Here is a 21,664-nt window from a genome sequence, read left to right as displayed (position 1 = left end):
GGGGCCTGCTTTCATATTGGTCGTGCGTAGGGACAATTCACTCTGGAACATCTGATCACTGGTTACGTCTTCTCGGCTTGGCGAATAACATATTCCTCTTGTTATACTCGATACTACTTGATGACATTTGGCCGGCGTAGTCAAAAAAGTGCACACTCTTGGGATGTGGCAATAACATCTCCTGTAGAAATCAATGATTTGACTTAAAAGATTGTCCTTGAAAAGTGTTACATATTTACAAGATTGTTTTTGATCATTTATCTTGGTATTGAAAGAAAATGTGAATTGGAACGTGCTCCCGTTGTAGAATCCTTTACCTGTGTTTTGGCAACCAATGAAAAGTGGTGAATTAGTTTTAGAAAAACTCGTAATCGCGAACGTGAACTACTTGTCGAAGTCAGAGCATAACTACACCCCTATTCATGATGGAATTTTTAGAATGCGCCGTTACTTAGTGTACCATGTCATCTCGCGTCGAATATCACCGATTCAGTCGTGGCGAATCTTGTACTGAGGAGGGGTGTCGTTCTCGGAAATACTATATTGAAGATGGGAAAAAATTCTGTCAAAAGGGACACGAACAAGCAGTTTGTAGTAGGATCAATTTTGCGAGACGCGGGCTAACCCATTAGGGATTTACGCAAACGCAACAAGATGAAGACGACTGGAAATTCAGCGGAAAGAAATCCCGCAAACAAAAAGAAGGCACAGAACGCGTTCATCGGCTTCTGAGTGGTCGAGATGCCACTGAATTGTACCTGCAATGTTATCAATTGATCCTATGGAAACAGCTCCACTGGTTAATAAATGCCAAGGGCTTTCCAGCGGATTTGGAGACAGTAGTAAGAGATCTTTGGAGTCTTCGTGCTCGTGATCTCCTTAAATCAGGAAATGAGAAGGATTATGGTTCTGCTTCCGGGACGATGTTTAGTTCTCAGAGTGAGGGCGAGCATACCGATACTGACGCCAAAAGTGTCTCCAGTCGCAGAAGTAGAAGGAGCATTGCGGGCGAAGAAAGGTTGCCAAAGCTGATCGAGACGTTGGGATTATGTTATTTAGGCGCCGTTTTGTTGAGATTACCTGTCAGTTTGGGTGATCTCTTCAGATGGGCGACGGAAGAGGATATTATATACACACGAGCGGTAAGTTCTTTTCTGTTTTTCTTTCTTTTCTTTGACGATCATTTTTTTCCCTTATCCTGCAAGGCAAGAAACTTGGTTGATGAATTTTCTGAAGATCAAGGAAATACCAAAAGAAATGCGAAGTAAGCTTCCGCCGACCCTCGCTGCCGCTCTCGAAATTCATGCAGAACTCAGCGGTCCGATGCTGCACCGCAAAGTTTCGGAATTGGTCGAATATTTCAATACCGAATTTGAGATGACATTCCCACCACTGAATTTTCCTTTCCTGATTTACAAACATATGAAGGAACTTTTCCTTCCTGGTAAGTGCAATCCTGCGATAGCTTTACGAACAGCCTCATAACACTAAGCAGTCGAGGTCTACCCAGGTGTTCGCCGATTGGCCTCATTACTAGAGTTTGATTTCACTTATCCACATGTATACAGAAGGTCTAATGGCGCTTTGGCATACCCCGAGTGTCAAATCATAGGTTTAATCGTTCTCGTCACAAAATTATGTCATCCTTTCGATGCCGTGGAGCGAACTCCCTACAGCAAAACAGATCCTACTATAATTAAAATAGACTGGCTAAGATGGCGAGAAGTCAGAGACCTCGATAGAACCAAAGGCATGGAAAAGGGCAAAGAAATCAGAACTATAGATTCTGATGTCCTGGCAATGAGCGACAATAATATTGATGACTATTTGGATTGGTATCAACGGACTTGGATGGATGATCGAGATCCCAAAAGTATTCTTCACCTTGATATGACAATAGTACATGAGCTGACAGCCTACAGTGCCCAAGCAGATTCTTGACTTCTTTCCTCTCCAAGAAATTTCAGCCAAGGCCATAGGTCTACCTCAGCTTGAAACCCAGGCAGAGTCTACGGAAACATGTCAAAATATAATGGTTCCGCAAAATGCGATTTCGGAAAAGGACGAGAAGAGAGGCATTAGACGTCCCGGAGAGCTGTACAAAAGGGACAGGAGTTCAGAAGAGCTCACAGAAAATGCAAGAGCTTTTTTTGAAACAGCTGGTAATTATGACAATATGATTAGTGTGTATCTTGAGTGCTAACCGGACTTCACAGCTCGTAATACCGGTATGAGCTTAAAAATGCTAGTGAGAAGCGTGTTCCAGTTGGAAACGCTCTTGGAGAAATGGAGAGTAGCAGAGATAAAGAGAGCGATATCGACTCCAGTAGATGGAGAAGAGTCATCTGATGAAGAGGGGCAATACAAGTAAATTGTAAACAACATGCGAACAACATGTAATTTCCATTATCTGCCATCGGATTATCAGTCTATAATATTGATGTATGATATAATACCCTCTATAATATTGACGTATGATGTAATACCCGTCAATATTATTAGTCTTGGGGTTCAAGTGTAATGTTTCCAGCACAAGTTGATTATTTGTCGAATTAATGTTAAATCTGCTCAGTCTTTGATCGCACTTGAGTTGATGACATGAGATGACAAGATGATCAATTCTCACGGGCGACTTGAATTTTGATCGTTATGCAGAACTTAAGAATCCTCTGCGACTTTTCCCTCCGGCCGAGCTAGTCTGTCCGTGGCAGCCGATATGTGTTACGCAAATTTCGACGTCTCAATCATTAAGACCTTGCGATTTGAAGTGTACCATAAAATGTGTTTTATCCACACTCCTTCTGGTGGTGTGGGTAGACCAACATAAATGTTCACGGCGAATATGGTCGGTAGAGCTTGGATCAGGAAATAGTGGGGACTCTGCACGTGATGCCTGTCACTTCTCGCTAACAAAGTCCACACTCATCAATTGCCAGGTTGGATCTCAAAATTGTACCGAAATTCCACGACGACAACGACGAAGTTCATACCGCAAACAGTAAGCTCCCAACATCTCCAATTCTGTGTCGCGAAACCCGGAATGTACTGCTAACACTGTTTGTCTTCTTTAGTGCAGATGTAGGTCAAATTCCTAACCGCAAACGATTGCGACCGCGTGGCGACAGCGATACTAACATTTTTCGAAAAGCTTCGTCAAGACCCTTACGGGCAAGACTATCACACTCGAGTGTGAGAGTGCCGATACCATCGATAATGTCAAGTCCAAGATCCAGGACAAGGAGGGAATTCCCCCAGACCAGCAACGCCTGATCTTCGCTGGAAAACAGCTTGAGGATGGAAGAACTTTGAGTGACTACAATATTCAAAAAGTGAGAAAATCCGAATGCAGATGGACTGCCGTAAACCAAATATTGCGAAAAACGAACGTTCTTTGAAATGTTGGGCATAGGCTTGGTCATGGGTATAGCATTGCTGACAGGATGCCATTAGGAATCTACTCTCCACCTTGTCCTCCGTCTCCGTGGTGGTATCATTGAGCCATCTCTCAAGGCCCTTGCCTCCAAGTTCAACTGCGATAAGATGATCTGCCGAAAGTGCTACGTATGTGGATGCCGATTACTCTATGTAATCAAGTATACTAATATGTTGTAGGCTCGTCTACCTCCTCGTGCCACGAACTGCAGAAAGAAGAAATGCGGACACACTAACCAACTTCGACCAAAGAAGAAGCTAAAGTGATCTATTCGCTCGGTTGGCGTTTGGCTGGTCTGGAGATACTGGATGGGGATGAATTTGGCCCGGTTGCATGGCTGCCTGTACTTTTCTCAATAGCATGATGCAGGAAATACACACAAATTACCTTGATCAGGATGAAGACTTAACACTTCTGGCTCACTATGGACAGTGATGATTAGCGTCGAAGATGATGAATATCAGGTTGGTGGAGATTTCTGGCAATGGGCAGGCGACAGGCACTCCTGATTTTCAGCTGGTACTTCCGTACAAACCGATCTTGCTGGGTATTCTTATATCTTATGATCATTGTGTTTGTGAAAAGAACTTATTTGCCCTTCATGGCCGTCCAGACCAAATAAGTCCCTGAGTACCTGTGGCTTGTCAAGGATCCTGTCCTGTGATCTAGCATGATCCATTCGCAAATTCCAATTCACGCTCTTGCCGATAATTTGATGTATAAAACGTGTTCTTCTAATCCGAGGAATGACAAAATGAAGTAATGCTTGTACAAAGTAGCTGACTAGCTTTCTGAATGCGTTACCTTTCAACTGGATAATTTATGTAGTTGGACCTGCAGGTGGGCAAGGCTGAGGATGTTTACCAGGGTGCTCATGCCAAGACATTCGTCGCAAGCTGGCCTGGCTCATGCTTCTAATCCAACACGTTCGTCCTAAGAATAGCCAACAACAGCACACGATAGAACGATCATTTGAAAATGTCAGGAGCGGGATATGATGTAGTAGTTGACGTTGATGAGGAGGTAGGTTCTCATACGCATTGTTAGCCTTCCATTGCCCAACTGACAATGCGATTGACAGGGCGACTTAGGCCATACGGACCTTCAAGAAGACCTCGAATTTCACTCATCGAACTTCAACACTGATCAGGCCAACTCGCGCAAGATTCCCGGGGGCTCATCTGGGCTTCCCCCTCCAGTGACTGCCGGGGGAGGTTCTTCGAAACGATTTCTCTGGACTATATCTTTCTACGCGCAGTTCTTCGACGTGGACACGAGCTCTGTGCTGTCTAGATGCTGGGCAGCTCTGTATCCTCGAGCGAATTTTCTCGATGTGTTGGAAGGAAATCCAGATTTATACGGCCCGGTATGGATCGCGACTACCGTAGTCTTCATACTGTTTCTTGGTGGAACAATTAGTCATTATCTGGCAACTACGGGAAAGGAGCACTTTGTCTATGACTTTGAATTGTTAAGTGGTATGTCTGCCTTCGGGTCATTTATTCTAAACAAACTCTAATTGATCAATAGGCGCTGCTGGTCTAATTTACGGTTATACACTGGTCATCCCAGTCGCGCTCTTCCTGGCTCTTAAATACTTTGGCAGCGAATCTGCGAACCTTCTCGAGTGCTGGGCTTTGTACGGATATGGCAACCTTATTTGGATTCCTGTGGCGCTCATATCATGGTCTCCTCTCACCCTTTTGAACTGGATATTTGTTGGAATTGGATTTGGGCTCAGCGTAGCCTTCCTCTTGAGGAATTTATACCCAGTTTTGAGCGCAACGGACAAGCAAGCTAGTAAGGCGCTATTGATATTGGTGGTGGTTCTTCATGCCGCACTGTCAATTGCGATTAAGTGGCTGTTCTTTGCAAGCGGAAGTGCCATTAAGCCACCTGCAGATGATAAGACCCCTCCATCGCCAGAGCCAACCGCTCCAGCAGATTCTACGAAATTCTTAAGGTTCTGATAGATCCGAGTCGAGCAGTAACTTCGGCGCTGATTGAATTTGGGGTTCTTATTAGCATTGGGAAGGAGTTAATTTTGTGCCTCGCGCGTGTAGTATACAGTATTTATAACCTATCGAAATTTATTGAACGTGCAATTTAATCTGTGAGATGCTTATTTGAAGGGTTCTTCATTGCGACTTTCCTCCTTCTCTGGCACCACTATTCTTTTCCCAATCCATCCAAGATCCAGGATATTCGCTGACAGTTCTCCATCCTGCCTGTCTTGCCAACTCTGCGGCAGCACGACTCCTAACTCCAGCTTTACAATAAAACACTACCTCGTCTTCCTTCTCAGGTCGTTCAAAGCCAAATCTTTCTTCGAATTCTTCGGGTGTGATGAAGAACGCATCCGGTGATGATGTCACTGGGATGTTGACGGACGTAGGTATCGTGCCCGTAGATTGGACTTCAGACGGCTCGCGCGTATCGATCAGTGTCACTGATGATCTGGGGTTTTTGGAAAGGTTCTGGACCTAAAAGTAGTTAGAAAGGACTACAAAGCTTTGGCGAGGGCCAATACTTCAGCAAAGGAGTAGAATTTAGACCTTGGGGTGTCAGTAGAATAGAACCGTGTGGATGAAGGCTTGATTCTCGAATGCCCACTGCGTGCTGTAACTTGTGGGATGCTTGAGAATGTCCTCAACTGTCTTGAGAATATGGACCGCGAGCTGCGGAGCAGTACTGAAGATGCAGGTCGGAGAACAGACATGTTTGTGGCAAAGCTTGTTGCGTTCGAAGTTCAGATGGTACTGGCGATATGCAGCCACTTTATTAGAGCTTCATGTCCGACCTACCCCGGATTTCGAGCTTCCAGCCGGGATGGCACCACTCCGGTTCTGGCAAGAAACGTCGAAATTCTTTATTCTCTTAAGTAATTAGAAACTTGTTATGCGATGTTGAATTTAAACTTTTACCAAAATCGAAAACGGTGGAAAAGCAACATTTTGGTGGCATCAGTGCTTCACGATAAGGATTCATCACCATCAACAAAAGCCTCCCAAGAATTTGTAGCGAAGACCAAATTTATGAGGACATCAACAAAAAAATGTACGCATATTGAAATGAACTTCAACGATGGTCTAACCATTCAATCGCCTTTCGTGAAATACACATAGATCCTAAGTTGTCCTTGGGTGACAATCAGGCGACACAAACAATTCGCGATCGCGTCTCCTCAGTCGCGTCGTCCGAATATTTGTTGCGCCCACCGTCACAAGTGCACTACACATTCTCCAGCCGATAGACATGTCTCGTGCAAGTACTTCCGCTGCGCGCCAGCTCACTCCCACGGAAGAGCTAGAAAAACTTGAGCAACAAATTACATTGACCCTCCAAGGCTTGTTATGCTGTTTCCAGTTGCCAGTTTGATTCTAACCGCGTGGTAGAAATCGACCACAATTTCAGCCGCGCGCATCGAATTGTAACTTCAAGCATACTCCCTATTATAGAGCAATACGCAGAACATTCTAAATCAGTCTGGGAAGGTTCAAAAGTATATTTGACCCATCCTGCAATAATTAGAATTCCGCGGCTGACAACGCGGGGTAGTTTTGGAAACAATTCTTTGAAGCCAGTGCAAATGTGTCCTTATCCGGCGTAGAAGAGCGACAGGATGATGAAGATCTTTCATACGGCCAGTCCAATCTGGAAGCAAGCACATATGCGGAATCATCGCGACCCGCTGACGAGACTCTCCATGAGAGTCGGTCCTATGATCAGACACACGATTCTTTACTCGACGATGGGGACATAAGTGGAAGTACACCTAGGGCTCCTCGTCCCAAGAGCGCACTCGGAGACTCTCCAAGATATACAGGCTTCTCATCGCCATATGAAAAATCAAAGCAGGAGTTAGATGGACCGCAAGAGCCAGACGATGATACTCGACTACAGCCAACTACTCCGGGTATTCAGTCACGAACCGCGAATATTTCCGTGACGCCCATGTCGTCCCCATTCAACCCTACCACATACCTCCAATCACAGTCAAAAAGTCGCATGAATCAAGATCCGCTCTTACACCGTGTGCTGGACAAGAATTATCGAATACAGGCAACTCCTCATAAGACTGCCCGTAAGCAGGAGAAAACTCCAATCAACAAACCTTCATGGAGAGATGATAATTCTCCAATGTCATCACCGCCGGAAGCAGCGCCTCAACTCCACGCCGAAATTTTCAGTTCGCCTATTAGGAAGCAATACAATGCCCCCCGAACGCCTGGAGTAAGCGTGCAAACTCCCGCGAAATCAAAAGCAAAGGAGGCGGCTCTGAAGCCACCTAAAAAGGATGAGATAAGCTGGGAGAGTGATAGTGATGAAGATGCCGAAGGCGTTTATCGAGAGCTCGGCATGAGTCCCCCCAAAACCATTCAATTTAACTTACCACAGTCAAGATTGCTACAAACACCAGGTAGGCTAATTTGCTATGAAATGAGTATTACAAAAGCTAACACATTGCAGCAAGAGAAGCAAGTAAGATGATTGTTCAAGACCTGCTACAAACAGCTGGAGCAGGTTTTGATGATTCAGATGAACTCGACAGTCCAAGTATGGTTCATATGAGAGATAATTTAGATGATAGCTTTTGATTGATACCAATATTATATTATACTATTAAGATAAGAATAATTCAGATCAACACTCCCTCGCCCCCCCCGCCTTGTAGGACGTCTTAGAAGTCCGTACAGTACTATCACCCCTCCATTCTTATATCCAATCTGCAGTCGATCAATTTGTACACCAGAACTCCATGACTATCTAACCAGATCCCATCCCATTTCCAGACTCGCTTTAATTGCGCCACAAGATGAAATTCGAAGAAGTCGCGTTGATTAACGCAGCATCGCTTGAACCATGTAGGCCTCTGCCGTTCGTGCCCTTGCTACTCATCATATCAGCTTCATTTCGATCAATGTACGGGATGTGTAACGTGTTGCTCACCATCCCAATCCTTAGAAGACTTACGTGACTTAGGATCCTTCGGCAAGCTCTTCCTCTTTTCTTTGGTAGATTTAGGCTTTTCCTCCTTCTTGTCCTTGTGGCTGTGAAGCTTGCTTTTCAGCAAGCTCACAGTGGAGGTATATGTTGATGTGCTCATCATTGACGCAGAATCGTTCTCCATTTCGGACTTGCTTGTTTTCGCTTTTGCCGATGCTGGCGAGAGTAAAGTAGGTGACTTTTCGTTTGGATACACTGTGAGTTGGTCAGCAAGGCTCGATCAGTTCAAAGGAGTGAAGTCCTCACTTGATTGACGATACGATGGTAAACCTCCAACCATTTTGTTTATTGTTCTAGATATTGACGAAGGAAGTTTGATGTATGATATTTTTGATTTCAAGACGATGTCAATGTACTGAAGGCTGTTGTTTTTATGTCTCTTGTTCTGTTATTGAGTATTGTTGTAAGTAAGAAGTTCACATTGAGGTGATATATCCAGTTCCTATATACTTGCTCGAAATCCGATCCAAGCAGTAAGCCTTCCATAATTGAGTCATCTCTCAACACGGCCACGCTGTTGCTCCGATCTCATTTCCTACTGGACATGGAATACCACCCACCAGTATTGTATCGAATCCCAGAAATCGCAGCACATACGGCTCGAACAGCCTCCCCAGTTCCTAATACGGATACCTAAGCGAACTCCGCTCACAACCATCGCGCAGTTATCAACGTAAGCCCCAACCATGATCCATCCGAATTGTGACTCAGGCTGCCATGAACCTAGTGATTTTTGGGGCACATGGAAAAGCTTACTCGACTCAAAATTCGACCAATGCATTGCTGTTTCACACGTGGCTTGCATGTTTGCTGATTTAGAAATTTGTTAATCGATGACTCTTCCCGGGGAGTTGAAAACGAAAGAGGCTGAGCAACAACTGCATCAACAGCTACAATTACTGAAAGCTATCTGATAATTTCATTGTATAGACACTGCATCGAGCAAAACAACCAGTGTACGAGTAAAGGAATTTGGGCCGTTTTAATTGGCTTGGAGATATCCAACATTGAGAAGCTTTCTAATAAACCCCACTAGTATCCATCCATCAAGGTCCTTTCCTCCCTTCCCCGCTGTTGGACTAACGTCAAACAAACATGTCATTGACCAATAAATCATCATGACGTCTGATTCTAACGTCAAAGTACGTGGTCTAAATGTACCTCATTTTCAGGCATTCATCAGTCGTCAAGTGTCCGCTTAAATTGTTAGTTGTTGTAAAGGCAAGCCAATTGTTCGATATCCGTCGAGGTTTACGCGCGGTCTCTTGCTACTCCTTCCTTTATACGTAGTGCAACGATTTCATTCAATACCTTGAAATGTTCTCTAGTTAGAATTGCGTGTCATAAAATGTTTCCAATTCCGTACTGTCAAAATTACTCACTTTCCATTTGATAAGCTGAATTGAATACTATCAGCGCGCAATTGACTTCAACCCTTTGCATGAAAATATGGTTCCACAAGACGTCGAAAATAAGGAGACTTGAAATATGAAGTGATCCGCAATATCTGACACGGCGGAGTAGACTAGAAATCTTCAATGGCACGGCAAGGGTACGGGGTAGCATCACCATGGCTCATACCAGAGAAGACCAAGAACCAGCAAACGTTTGCTATCCTGAATTCCGATTTGCTCACTGCGCCTCGTCAATTGACTCAGTTTTCAACATTGTGTATAGCCTCCACCAAATATTTAGTATTTTACATGCGCCAGGCTCATGCAATTGAGCTTCCTTGCCTCGGTTTCAGTCGGGCGAAGCTTTTGCTGAAATCAAAAGGATATCTTGCACGTATTAATTTTGCAGTATTGGCAACTAAAACTTGAAATTGGAAGACTGTGTATAAAGTCTTGTGTGACATTGATACGTAAAATGATAAAATTCAAGACATTGGTGGACTGTACGAGGGGGTCGCCAACACTGCAACCCCACTATCCCAAAGCTTCTCTCAACGCCGAGTACCAGTCTATTCTGACGGCATGGTCAAAATGCTTGTTCCAAAGTTAAACCCAATCATGAAAAGCAATGGGAAAAAGTAAAGCTCGTACCAAAAGTCTCTTATGAAGATCCATTAATAAGCCTCTGAACTTTTTTGAAAGGAAAAGGTCGGCTACGGAGTTGAAAAGAATCTCCACCCAAACCCGTCTCCATTTTCCTTACAAACCCATTCCGGCGAGCTCAAAACTGCACGCCTTGTCGGCGACTTTTGAATACGGAGTTGGTCATTCGCTCGCGCTGGAATACCAACTCTAGACGATTTACCGCAACCGTCCGGAATAAATCCTATTCGATGCGAATGATAAGCGCTTTGGAGATGACAAAGCCTGTACACCGTAGGTTAAAGGTGGTACGACTCTTGGTGATATGCCTTGGAATAGGATAGGCAGAAACACCATACACCAACATTCTACCCCGCACAGAGAGAGTGATTGCGTGTCTTGTCAGCACTTGTGAACGGATACCTAAAGAGGGACAGCGATTGCGGAGATGAGAATTCCATTACTTGCGACCCCGTGAAGAAGTCAAGTGCGTTGAAGAGTTTGGAGCAATTATTGGGGTTTGTAATATTATTATTAATGTCAAGAATTCTGATTCTTTTATTGTAACTCCAGAGACCGCCTATCGAAAAGTTGGTCGAAATGCGAAGATGGCCAACTAATCTATAATAATTTTTGCAGCACTTAAACACTTCGCACGCTCGCTCTATTGCATATCATGAATACAGCATTATGCTGGGCGTTTAGTAAAGGTCAATGGGCAATCGTCCTAGGAAATTGTTAGCATATGAGTACTTATCAGAGGAGGTTATATGACTGACCATTGGGAAAATAGTAGCGAACACCTTGATCTCCTCGGAAAGAGGTGTTGCGTGATGTACCCAATCTAAATGCATCGAGGCCTTTCCAATCATGAGAGCTAGATTGTTTTGAGCATAGACTTGTCCAAGGCAGTAGTGAGGTCCAGTGCCGAATACCAAATAGTTCTTTGCTCCTTTGGTCTCGGCGTCTCCAGTTACATATCGGTCAGGATCGAAGTAATCAGGGTTCTCGTAAATTTCAGGGTCGCGGAGAGCTGGATAAACAGCGGGAATAATCATAGCACCTGGGGACAACGTAAGCTACACTCCTAAGTCCAAAAACTGGAAGGGGGAAATACCTTTAGGAACGGTGTAGGTATCTGAGATAGGGAATGGCTTCTTAGCAAGGTATGGAACCATAATGACTGGTGGACGATATCTCAATAATTCCCGAACGGCAGCACGGGTGTAAACCATATCATCCATCATTTCCATCGTACATGGCGCATCTCTGTTGCCATTTCTGACACGGAGATTCTCTTCGCGAATTTTGTCAAGGCAATCAGGTCGCTGTGCCATAGTTTGAAAGAGCCAAGTGCAAGCGCTGCTCGTGGCATCCTGCGAAGCGAACAGGAAGGTGAAGACTGTTTGAGCAATTTCGTAGTCGGTAAATTCACGAAGTAATGGTGTAGGTTTCTCGATGCCTTCCATTGAAAGGCCCTTCTCTTCGCGTTCGCGGTAAGTCTTCGAATCGAGAATCGACTTGATCCAGGCGTCCATGATACAAGTGACGTCCCCTCCGGCAGCCATGCGAACCTTACTCTTTGCTGCACATTTGGAGAACTCCTCCATAACCATATCAGAGGCAATCTTTCCATACCAGGATTTGGTGAAAGGAAGGATGATAGGAAAGTTAACCAACTCCATCGCAGCAGTAATATTATAGTAATCGTCCGCGATCTTCTTGACAGCCTCATCTGATATATAGTGACCAACGAAGGTGCGGCATGAGACTGCGCACATCAATTCTCTGAACTCCCCCATGAATGGGAAGGGACCGTCGGCATCTTTGGAGACTTTCAAGAACCTAGCGAAGTAATCGTTGTAGACATCTTCCTGCCCTGGTAGATATGTTTCGAGAGCTTGTCGTGTGAAAAGACCGTTGAGACCCTTGCGGAAGTCAACGTGGGCTTTGCCATCCAGGAACACCCAATTGGTTTTGCCCAACAGTTTATGCGCTGCATCCACTACACATGGCTTGACAAAGCTGGGCGAGTTGAAGATTTTACGGGCCAGATCACGGTCGGATGCGATGACAACGAATCTAAAGAGGAGAAAGGTCAGTTGTCTGGTATTTGTTATGCTCAACTTTGGATCTTACTTGTGGAAGACAGAAACACAACTCAGAGGGCCACTGGCCCATTTCCCCTTGTATTCCTCGAAATTCGGCCTCACTGACTGGAGGAAAGGGCCTGTGAAAGGAGCCTTCCATGATGGACCTTCGATGGAACCTTTCTGCCACAGATAGCTACCTATGAGGCACGTTAGAGGCGGACTAAGAGATTGGTAGCGGTTTCTTACATTGGTCGTACGCCACCATGCACAGAAAAATGGTGAGTAGCACAGTCCATGGACTCAGCTCAGATATCTGTGTGATCAATCCGTTGATGTGAGATTGTCCAACAAACTGCGCAAACTTCGCATCTGCCAGAGGCGATGTGAAGCTGCTATTGTTTGCTACCACTGCACTGGCCATCGTCGCGGGATATTGAATGCGCCGCTCGCGTCAAGATGCCTTATCTTGTCTCCAAGGTTATGCGACAACAGAGAGGTTTGCGTCGCAAATGCCGTTGAATATCGTGTTTGGCAGAGACCCAGCGAAGGACACCGATGTGATGAGGAATGGGCAACGGGCGGGAGACCGAAGATAAAGACAGAAAAGGAGGTCTGGAGATATGGCGTTTGGTTGACCAATAACCGGGGAAGAAAATAATAGGAAATTGAATCTTCTGAGGTTGCAGGGGTAAACAGGGATACGATGATTGTTGGCCAATCGCTGTGCTAAAATGCGACCGGGAGCCCCACTACCAACAGCCAATATCACTTTGCGGCTAGTGCCATTCACACCTACATGCATCTGTTGAGCGGTCTTGGGATTTGAAGTATTTCAACAATAACATTTAGAAATCAAGGTGTTGTCTGTATTGTTGAATGTCGATATTCCTATTATATTGTACTATCAGTCATGAGAATGTTCCTACTTAAAATGTTAGAAAACCCATGTGTTACCTATGTATCCTAATATTGAGGCTCAAGCCAAGCCTCAACCTTATTTCTCGCATGCGCTTTGCCACGACCCCACTTGATTTCCCAAGTCAATGGTGATTCCTTTTTCAACCACGTACTTTACCTTTTTAAACAGCCTTACGACCGCCAGTCATTTACACAGTTAACATTCTGGGATCTTTCCTTCCGCTATTATCCACACTTACTATGCGAACTTGTGGTGTGTGGTCAAATTACCTCGGAGTTTCCCCGTCGAGCCCGTCTAAACTCTTACCTCGCAACTTACAACCATTGTCAGATATTAAGCAACGTGTAGAGTGTATATAATGTAGCTAGAAGATTGTATTTCAAGCCTTAGTCTAGATGTTCATTGGCTTCTCCCCCTTCTCGTATATTGAGGAAAGTGCTTAGGTACTTGTACTACAACATCCTGTTCCCAGTCCGTAAATAGCTTTTGAAATGGACTCCACCTAGGTGACGGCAAAAAGACCAGGAACCTATTTGATTTGAAGCTCAATATCAAAGCTTTGACTTAGATAGTGTGTTTAATAAAACTGTGTTATAATTTGATCCTGTCAATATCCTATGATGAAGTCCGTCTCCATCTTAGTACATAGAATTCACATTGTTTCACCTTCCTAAAAGGTACAACAGCTACCGGTAGACAAAATAAGTGACCGCAAACAATGATCTCAATCTAATTCCATGATAAGGCTTCATTGTCGCAGCATATTTGCAAAGTGTCAATACACAGCATCTACATAGTATATACTTAGTCATAAAACTGTATAGAACATTCAGACTCTTAATGAGTTAAACTAAATCAAGTGTTCTGCATCTGGTATCCCAGATCCCCACTTGTTACTGTCTCACGAAGGGGGAGCCGCATTCTGACCTCGCTTAATGTAGGAAGACCCACAAGTCAAATTGCCAAAAAAAGACATTACTTGAGCAAATCTCGACAACCACAAAAGATATACACACCAAATGACGCAAGTGACACTAGATGAACCGGTCAACTTCAGCAAAAACAAAAAAAATCAGTCAGCACGGCTTGAACGTGCTTTTTTCCCAATAGCGGGGTCGAACCGCTGACCTTGGCGTATATAAAGCATCAATGAAGATGTTTATTAGCACCACGCTCTAACCAACTGAGCTAATCGGGATGCTCCTTTGGTTGCGTGTATTGGACTTTCATTGGCTGATTGTTGAGGCAAAAAGTGCCTACTTTAATCTATAAATGTGTTTCCTTTCGGACCCACTTGTAGCCGACGTCCACCCACCCGAAGGAAAGTGGATCACCAGCAAGGGAATCTATACCGATCTTACAAGTACTTACAGTATAATTCTTGCCTTAAGTAAAAGTAGCACGTAACGTTGTAACCTCACTAAACACTACCTCTTTGCATAGGGTCTATTGCCGAGGTTGCGAGAATTTCAGCTTGCAATGCAAGTCTAGCTCTACGGAGCCGTGTTAAAATTCCTTCAACGGCCACCCTGTCTTGAATAACTATATGACGATGAATATTCGGAAAGTATGTTTATTCTTTCTGGAAGACTGAGATTAGATACCTCACGTACTACACGTGGCAATCGCATAGCTGGTCATTAAACATGCATAATATTTAAGCAGTAGATGTTTAAGTCTAGAGTATACGTGCCTTGGCGACCCAAAAGAAATTTCTAAGTCAATTCTTCCCCAGAGCGTCCGGTACAGTAAGCTGAGCGTGTCTTCCCATGGACCACACACGACGACCTAGCGAATACTGAAAAACTCTTTAAACGAGCCCAAGAATTCTTGATTAAAGATATCACATAGTATGACTTGTGGTGAATACGAAGTGTGACCCCAAGAAGCTGTAGCTTTCAAGAACGAGCTTCAGAAATTTGACGGTGCACCGTCTAGGCATAACGAACTTATAAAGTGGTGTAAACACTACCGATATGACTTTATATAGCTAAACAGATGTTCACCTTCAAGTTAATACTAGTATCCAAGTGGCAGCTCGGACGTTTGGGGCCCACGACTTCATCGAAACACAGGACAACCAAACTCCTGAATCCTCGTCCTATCTGAAAACGATTTGGGGAAACGCTTCTGACACTCTCGCGGAGAATTGGATGCTTTCGTTTCATGCAAGCAACTTTCGGGAACACCAGAACCGCAAGGGCTGTTGATCGTTCATTACACTCGTCACGATTGAGCACAGCCCTAAGTCAGTCTCTTAGTCAAGGAGCTCCGCAGAAACCTCCTCGTCTACTCGTTCACCCATGAAAAATTCATCATCCAGGTGATGAAAGAGTAGCAGATGGATGTGGGGTAATCTACGTTTCTGGCACTCGACGGTGTAAACATGACTCAGATATCGGCTGAAGCAATTACCTTCCTTTTAGATCGGCCAGGAATATGGTTCGGTCGTTATAAAGTACTGGACGTCTGGGACTTCGAACGGATCCATACTATATCGGTTGAACATTCAGAGCAGCATGAGCTTGCCTGTCTTCTTGGGTTGCCTCGCAAAGGACAAACAAGTGGCAGTTGAAACACGATATTTACTCAAAACAATTGACGAAATATCGCATAGTTAGTCGATCAACTTGGCACACTATCACATTTCGTCAATCATTTCAAGTGAATAACATATTCTTGAGCTCTATTCGAAGTCGACATATTCGGTTAAAGATCAGCGGCCGTGTGACTGACACTTATCTTATCCTCCGCGAGCTTACGTCTGTGGTGTTGGCCACACTCGCTCGCCGGACCGCCCTTCAGAGAGGGAGATTTCCTTAGATGGAGGTATATTCAGCTATCTCGGGAGATACCAGGCGACGGTATGTACCCTCCCATCCCTACCTTGAATCTACCGTTATGTTGCATGCCGCTACTCGGAATTTACAGTTTTACAGCATGGAGGCAAGTTTAAGTACACTCCAAATGCAGTAGAAATATAGAAACTTCTCAGTCAAGCTGTACAGGAGGAATCTAATTACCAAAACGCTACAACCGCCGCCGAGAAGAAGAAATGTACCAAAAATGTACCATACCGAGCTCGGGGTGCGTTAAGAGACCACTGTCGGGAAGAGTATGAGAAAAATGTAACGCTCAAGGAATTCCAAGACCGCATGGTGCAGCTTAAGGCTCCTGGCAAGACTTTTCAAGAATTACAAGAAAAGATGCGTCAAAGTACGGCGACTGCGACTGATGATATTGTCGACGCCGAGTAGCCTGATCTCGACATTGGTGAACTGCTAGGGGTTCGATTTTCGGACAATATAGGCCAGGAGGAAACAACGGATGGCTCCGCCAACAACCCAGGTAACGCTGCGATTGTCACTAACCTTGCTCGCGACATCGACATTCCAACAATTGATCTACTCGCAGATGTGGCGGAAGAGAGTTTTGAGTCTGCATCAGATAAAGCATGCGCCGATACTGCCAGACTCCTCTTTCTCGAAGAACAGCTATCTCGTACCTCAAAAACGATAGAGCCCCTGGTTGCCACGCAAGCAGGTCCGATACTGCTATGCGGACTTTGCGCAGAAGTCGAAACTGTTGGCGACGCTGAAAAGGAAAAGGAATGGAGATCCAAATCGTCCCTCCAACGCCACCAGGATGGCCAATTCCACGTACCACAAACTCGTTGGTACAGACAAATGAGATTTGACCACCCTGATGGCGAATTTCGTTGCCATTATCGTTGCTGTCCGAAGAAATTCAGTCTCTCAAGGAGCACGTACTCCGAGCGGCAAGAAGCATCTACAACGATGAGCATGCGAGAGACAACCGGGAAGCAGGCTAGCCAGAAGCAGAATTTTTCGAGTCCAAGATGCCGGTCGAGATATTGCAAGAGAGGAGAGAGTACAAGAAAGAGAGAAGGGCCAGCAAAGGCCAGGTGGTCGTAGCCACGACTCACGAGCTCCCTCTAGTGTTTGTTGGACCTCACCTACCACCAAAAGATCTCGGACTCAATGGCGACGTAGTAAAAGATGTTGTAAGGATAGCGTTAATGCAGACGAACAGGCACCGAATAATTGACCTTGGCGACGTAGCACAAGTGTATGGCAAAACTGACCGGACGCCATCTAATAAGTGTAACGATTACAGACCAACATTCTCCACCTCCCCTTCCCGTAATATGCATATTCAGCCTTTACAATAGAGACAATATCATGTAAATATTTATTCAAAATGAATGAGTAAACATAACTTCTCCGGGATGATATTGCTATTCTACAGCACCTCTAGACGACAAAATAACGCATCTCATCTCATTCCACGACCATTTACATAACGACTTCAATTCCTCTCGGGTTTAGAGACATTGTCCTTCCAAAATTGATTTAGTCAACTACTCATATTCGAGAAGACATTAAAGTAGTGTCAGATGTTTTGTATTGTAATAGCGAGTGTGTTGAAACTTGGTGTCAAAGGAGAGCATTTTGCCCAAGCCTCTTACAGGGCAGGAGTAATGTTAGTAAGTTCACGGTTCTCATTGGACAATATACGTTGTCAAGTACTAATAACACTCTTTAACCTTCCGTTATAGGTTCTTTCATTCTTAAGTGCCAGGTATTTCAAGCTCCTCCACTTGAATAGAGGTCATGGACTCATGTAGAAGGATGTCAATCATTCCTTTCTAACATCAGCAGCAATAAGGTTCTAGCCTCATTGAGGGCCACCTCCTTTCACGGGTTCTGTTTTGTTGGTGGTGGATCTTCTATCTTGTGAATGGCTGAGGTTGGAACTAATAACACCCTTTGTATTTTATGATTTGATCATTCCTTGCAATAACATTAATAACCCATAGGCACCCGGATCTGGAACTCCCCTCGTTGTCGTCTCATTGAGATAGCTGGAACGACCTAGTTTAGCTTCCAACTTTTTTGTTGATTCAACGCCCTTCTTAGCTTCCTCCAATGCTTGCCTAGCATCTCCTGTACTATTCAGGGTCTCAACGAAGGGTATCAAGCAGTCTAAACAGGTCCGATCTCCTAGCCTTGCTCTGGTATACTTTAACAAATGCTCCAAGGCACCGTTCAATGCATCAGCAAAAGTTGCTGCGGTCCACAGTTCCTGTGACAACGAACTTAGAAAAATGCAGTACAAAGCACCACTTGTACCTCCCATGTTGACTTCTAGATTATCAACAAGATCTCCAAGAGTCGAAGGGAGCTGTGTCAGGTCTTGCTCTTTTATGAAACTCAATACCTGTTTCGCACCATCTCGAAGAGTGTAACCACAATCACCATCTCCCACAATTGTATCATATTCAGTAATCGTTGGCTCAGCTTGGATTACACTTTCGCATCCCTGTGTGATAATGTCACGAACTGTATTATCGGTGAATTGGATCTTAGAACTTTTCTGCCGAGAAGTTGGCGCAGCCACAGCACCAATGGTCTTGGAGGGTGTGTTAGAGGCTTTCTCGTGTGCTGTCAAAAACATGGTCGGTATGAGACAGAGAGATATTGCCCAGCCGCGGGTTTGTGAATGATTATCAAGAATGGTCGAATGCGATATTCGAGTGTCCAGCCGTTTCTTAGCTAAAGGAATTAGCATCATTGAACGACATCGCAATTAAACTTACCACAAAATTCGGATATCTCATGAACAAGAATATTGTTCTCTAGCCGTGAAAGGCCATTAATGTCGGCACAGTGGATTGAGTAAATGTCCTGTCCTGAGGATGGCCTTGAACCCAACAAGTGTTTCATATCCTTCTCCACGGCAAGCTGTGCCGATTTGAATTCAGCAAAGTCAATAGCGTGTACGACTGATGGTCCTCCTCCAGTCTTTTTTTCATGAAACTTCGAGGTTGTCCTTGCGGAATATTTTACTAAGTGCTCAACAAGAGCTTGAGTTTTCACTAGAGACTCTCTAGATAATGTCAGAACATAAATCATATGGAATATAATTTTACTCACTTGATTTCGATCTCTACAACCCATAGCAAAGATAAAATGTGATCTAGTTTCAACTCTCCTATAACTGACACTTCCACCAAACCAGAGCTCACAGCTAGATCTTTCTTAGTTGAGGCCCTCAGGACGACGGCTCCGTTGTCTGTGGGAAATCCTTGCTCTTTCAAAGCTGCAACTACATGTTTTGCTGACACTGATTTTGACCCAAATGGCTCGGTTGCAAAAGCCGCAATGTGGGATGCACCCAAGATTTTACTCGAAAAGTTCCCAGCGGTTCCAATGACGGCTACAAGCACGTTCTTAGTATCAATTAATTTGGTATCGATTACAATAGTTCCGCCATGTTCAAGCTCTATAACTTTCACTGAAGGCCGCATTAGAGGAAATAGACGACTCCATCGTTTTGGGTCTTCAAGCTTGAGTTGCGAAGAGCTATAAGCGTGAGTTGGTTCGACAACAAGTGACATTGTGAAAATACAAATTTCAGTATGAATGAATGAAATCATATGAAGAACTATTTTATTCTATTCGAGCGGTCTTAGGCACTAGGGTCATCACACAAGTCTTCCCCGCCTCGATTAGTTGCACGGAAAGCCGAAAGTGGAAATCCGCCGGTTATGTGGGGAACTGAACGGACGACACAACGAAATGAGCTTGTATCAAAGACATTTCATAACTAACAAGTGTCTCATGTGCTTTAATTATTCGTTTTCACAATATTATTGTATCCAAAAAATACCTTTTCTTTCATTTACAAGTCAACTCAGATATCCTCAAATCTACTCTTTTGGAATGATATAATACCCCGCAACCCCACATTCCAGCTAAAATCAGGGGAAATGGCTACAGAAACGCAAACAAAACGAGAGACTTTCCATTTTATTAATGATCCCTCGGAGGTAATTAATGAAGCAGCCATTGGGCTTACTGAATATCACCCCAATCTTTCATATTCCTCATCTCACAAAATCATATCACGAAATGACCTTGAAACTTTCCGGGAAAGTCATGTTACAACTATCGGGTTTGCAGGAGGTGGACAGTATGTATTTATCTTCCCCAAAGTCTGACGAAAGTCGGGCAATGCTGATATCCGCAGTGAACCGATGTTCTCAGGTTTTGTAGGCCCATCCTTTCTATCGTGTTCGGTTTCCGGGAACATATTCGCATCACCAACAGCTAGCCAGATTTTCGAGGCCATAAAGCTATGCCAGCCTCTACACTCCCCCTCAAAGGGGACTCTAATTGTATGTGGTAATTATACAGGCGATATTTTGAACGCAGGTCTGGCAATTACACGGGCTACCGCTGCAGGGTACAAAGTGAGATTCACACCAATTGGAGATGACGTTGCGGTTGGAAAAAAGAAAGGAGGGAAAGTTGGGAGACGAGGGCTAAGTGGGCATATTGTAGGACTGAAAATAGTTTGCGCGTTGGCGGATAAAGGGGAAGGTCTTGACAGAGTAGGCGATGTTATGGATTACATTGCTGGAAATTCGGGGACAATCGCTGTAGCATTTGACCGGTAAAAGTCTTTCAATTAAACATAGCTTCTATCGGTTACTAACGACTTTGTAGTGTTGCGCTACCAAACTCTATAGTGACAGATATCTCGACACTCCCAGCTGCAACAATTGAGCTCGGTTTGGGTTGTCATGGTGAACCTGGACTACGATCAATATCACCAATCCCTAGTCCCGAGGATTTGACTAAAGAGATGATTTCGCTACTGACAAACACTTCTGATGAAGATCGAGCGTTCATTCCGTTCACGAACTCTGGAAACGACCAAGCCATTCTTCTCGTCAACAGTTCTGGCAGTACCTCAGATGAGGTGCTCGCTGCCTTTGCCGAACTAGCGATCAAATATCTGAAGCAGCAAGATATCACTGTCGTGAGAATGACGCTGGGTCCAATGGTAACAAGTTTGAAGCAAAGCGGGTTTGGTTTTACTTTATGGAAGTTACCAGGGAAGGACGAGAAGGGCCCGCTGAGTCTCAGAGAAGCGCTGGAGTATTGGGATCGTAGAGTAGAAACTGCTGCCTGGAGGCAGTAAACTCGTTTTCTGTTTTGGAACGTAGGGCAAAAATCAACTGCCAACCATACCATTGTCCACCCATAGTGGTTGACAGTGCACATTGAGAACTGGAAAATGTACCATATTGATGAGGAATAGTACGATTACAAGATCAAATATTTCCCCCAGATGAACTTCAACTTTT

General features: G+C 44.4%; 9 protein-coding genes across 9 annotated transcripts; 5 read left to right on the top strand and 4 right to left on the bottom strand.

Moving 5' to 3' along the window:
• Nucleotides 1-461: 461 nt before the first annotated feature.
• On the top strand, nt 462-3,699 carry GLAREA_02028 (Ubiquitin-like protein; the record flags this gene model as incomplete). The annotated part of the gene is made up of 11 exons (XM_008089244.1): nt 462-587; nt 633-1,142; nt 1,237-1,444; nt 1,496-1,873; nt 1,923-2,162; nt 2,217-2,367; nt 2,937-2,998; nt 3,072-3,078; nt 3,149-3,329; nt 3,451-3,561; nt 3,613-3,699. 11 exons carry the CDS (start codon nt 462-464, stop codon nt 3,697-3,699), a joined length of 2,061 nt encoding a protein of 686 aa, XP_008087435.1.
• Nucleotides 3,700-4,411: 712 nt separating this feature from the next.
• On the top strand, nt 4,412-5,403 carry GLAREA_02027 (uncharacterized protein; the record flags this gene model as incomplete). The annotated part of the gene is made up of 3 exons (XM_008089243.1): nt 4,412-4,456; nt 4,515-4,911; nt 4,964-5,403. 3 exons carry the CDS (start codon nt 4,412-4,414, stop codon nt 5,401-5,403), a joined length of 882 nt encoding a protein of 293 aa, XP_008087434.1.
• A 168-nt stretch (nt 5,404-5,571) lies between these two features.
• GLAREA_02026 (Rhodanese/Cell cycle control phosphatase) lies at nt 5,572-6,152 on the bottom strand (the record flags this gene model as incomplete). The annotated part of the gene is made up of 2 exons (XM_008089242.1): nt 5,572-5,916; nt 5,964-6,152. The coding sequence occupies 2 exons, from the start codon at nt 6,150-6,152 to the stop codon at nt 5,572-5,574; spliced, it is 534 nt and encodes a 177-aa protein (XP_008087433.1).
• A 536-nt stretch (nt 6,153-6,688) lies between these two features.
• GLAREA_02025 (uncharacterized protein) lies at nt 6,689-8,031 on the top strand (the record flags this gene model as incomplete). The annotated part of the gene is made up of 3 exons (XM_008089241.1): nt 6,689-6,805; nt 6,992-7,853; nt 7,904-8,031. 3 exons carry the CDS (start codon nt 6,689-6,691, stop codon nt 8,029-8,031), a joined length of 1,107 nt encoding a protein of 368 aa, XP_008087432.1.
• A 243-nt stretch (nt 8,032-8,274) lies between these two features.
• Nucleotides 8,275-8,720, bottom strand: GLAREA_02024 (uncharacterized protein; the record flags this gene model as incomplete). The annotated part of the gene is made up of 3 exons (XM_008089240.1): nt 8,275-8,324; nt 8,408-8,635; nt 8,687-8,720. 3 exons carry the CDS (start codon nt 8,718-8,720, stop codon nt 8,275-8,277), a joined length of 312 nt encoding a protein of 103 aa, XP_008087431.1.
• Nucleotides 8,721-11,164: 2,444 nt separating this feature from the next.
• GLAREA_02023 (Cytochrome P450) lies at nt 11,165-12,990 on the bottom strand (the record flags this gene model as incomplete). The annotated part of the gene is made up of 5 exons (XM_008089239.1): nt 11,165-11,203; nt 11,256-11,539; nt 11,594-12,558; nt 12,616-12,766; nt 12,816-12,990. 5 exons carry the CDS (start codon nt 12,988-12,990, stop codon nt 11,165-11,167), a joined length of 1,614 nt encoding a protein of 537 aa, XP_008087430.1.
• A 3,564-nt stretch (nt 12,991-16,554) lies between these two features.
• Nucleotides 16,555-17,423, top strand: GLAREA_02022 (uncharacterized protein; the record flags this gene model as incomplete). The annotated part of the gene is made up of 2 exons (XM_008089238.1): nt 16,555-16,575; nt 16,746-17,423. The coding sequence occupies 2 exons, from the start codon at nt 16,555-16,557 to the stop codon at nt 17,421-17,423; spliced, it is 699 nt and encodes a 232-aa protein (XP_008087429.1).
• Nucleotides 17,424-18,285: 862 nt separating this feature from the next.
• Nucleotides 18,286-19,909, bottom strand: GLAREA_02021 (Citrobacter dihydroxyacetone kinase extra ATP-binding protein; the record flags this gene model as incomplete). Its single annotated transcript, XM_008089237.1, has 3 exons — nt 18,286-19,064; nt 19,109-19,398; nt 19,446-19,909. The coding sequence occupies 3 exons, from the start codon at nt 19,907-19,909 to the stop codon at nt 18,286-18,288; spliced, it is 1,533 nt and encodes a 510-aa protein (XP_008087428.1).
• Nucleotides 19,910-20,281: 372 nt separating this feature from the next.
• GLAREA_02020 (DAK1/DegV-like protein) lies at nt 20,282-21,498 on the top strand (the record flags this gene model as incomplete). Its single annotated transcript, XM_008089236.1, has 3 exons — nt 20,282-20,484; nt 20,542-20,967; nt 21,021-21,498. The coding sequence occupies 3 exons, from the start codon at nt 20,282-20,284 to the stop codon at nt 21,496-21,498; spliced, it is 1,107 nt and encodes a 368-aa protein (XP_008087427.1).
• Between the last annotated feature and the right edge of the window lie 166 nt (nt 21,499-21,664).

Source organism: Glarea lozoyensis (assembly GCF_000409485.1).
Source record: "Glarea lozoyensis ATCC 20868 chromosome Unknown GLAREA7, whole genome shotgun sequence".
Classification (NCBI taxonomy): domain Eukaryota; kingdom Fungi; phylum Ascomycota; class Leotiomycetes; order Helotiales; family Helotiaceae; genus Glarea; species Glarea lozoyensis.
Note: the sequence above shows the minus strand (reverse complement) of the source record. Positions and strands in the feature narration are given on the sequence as shown.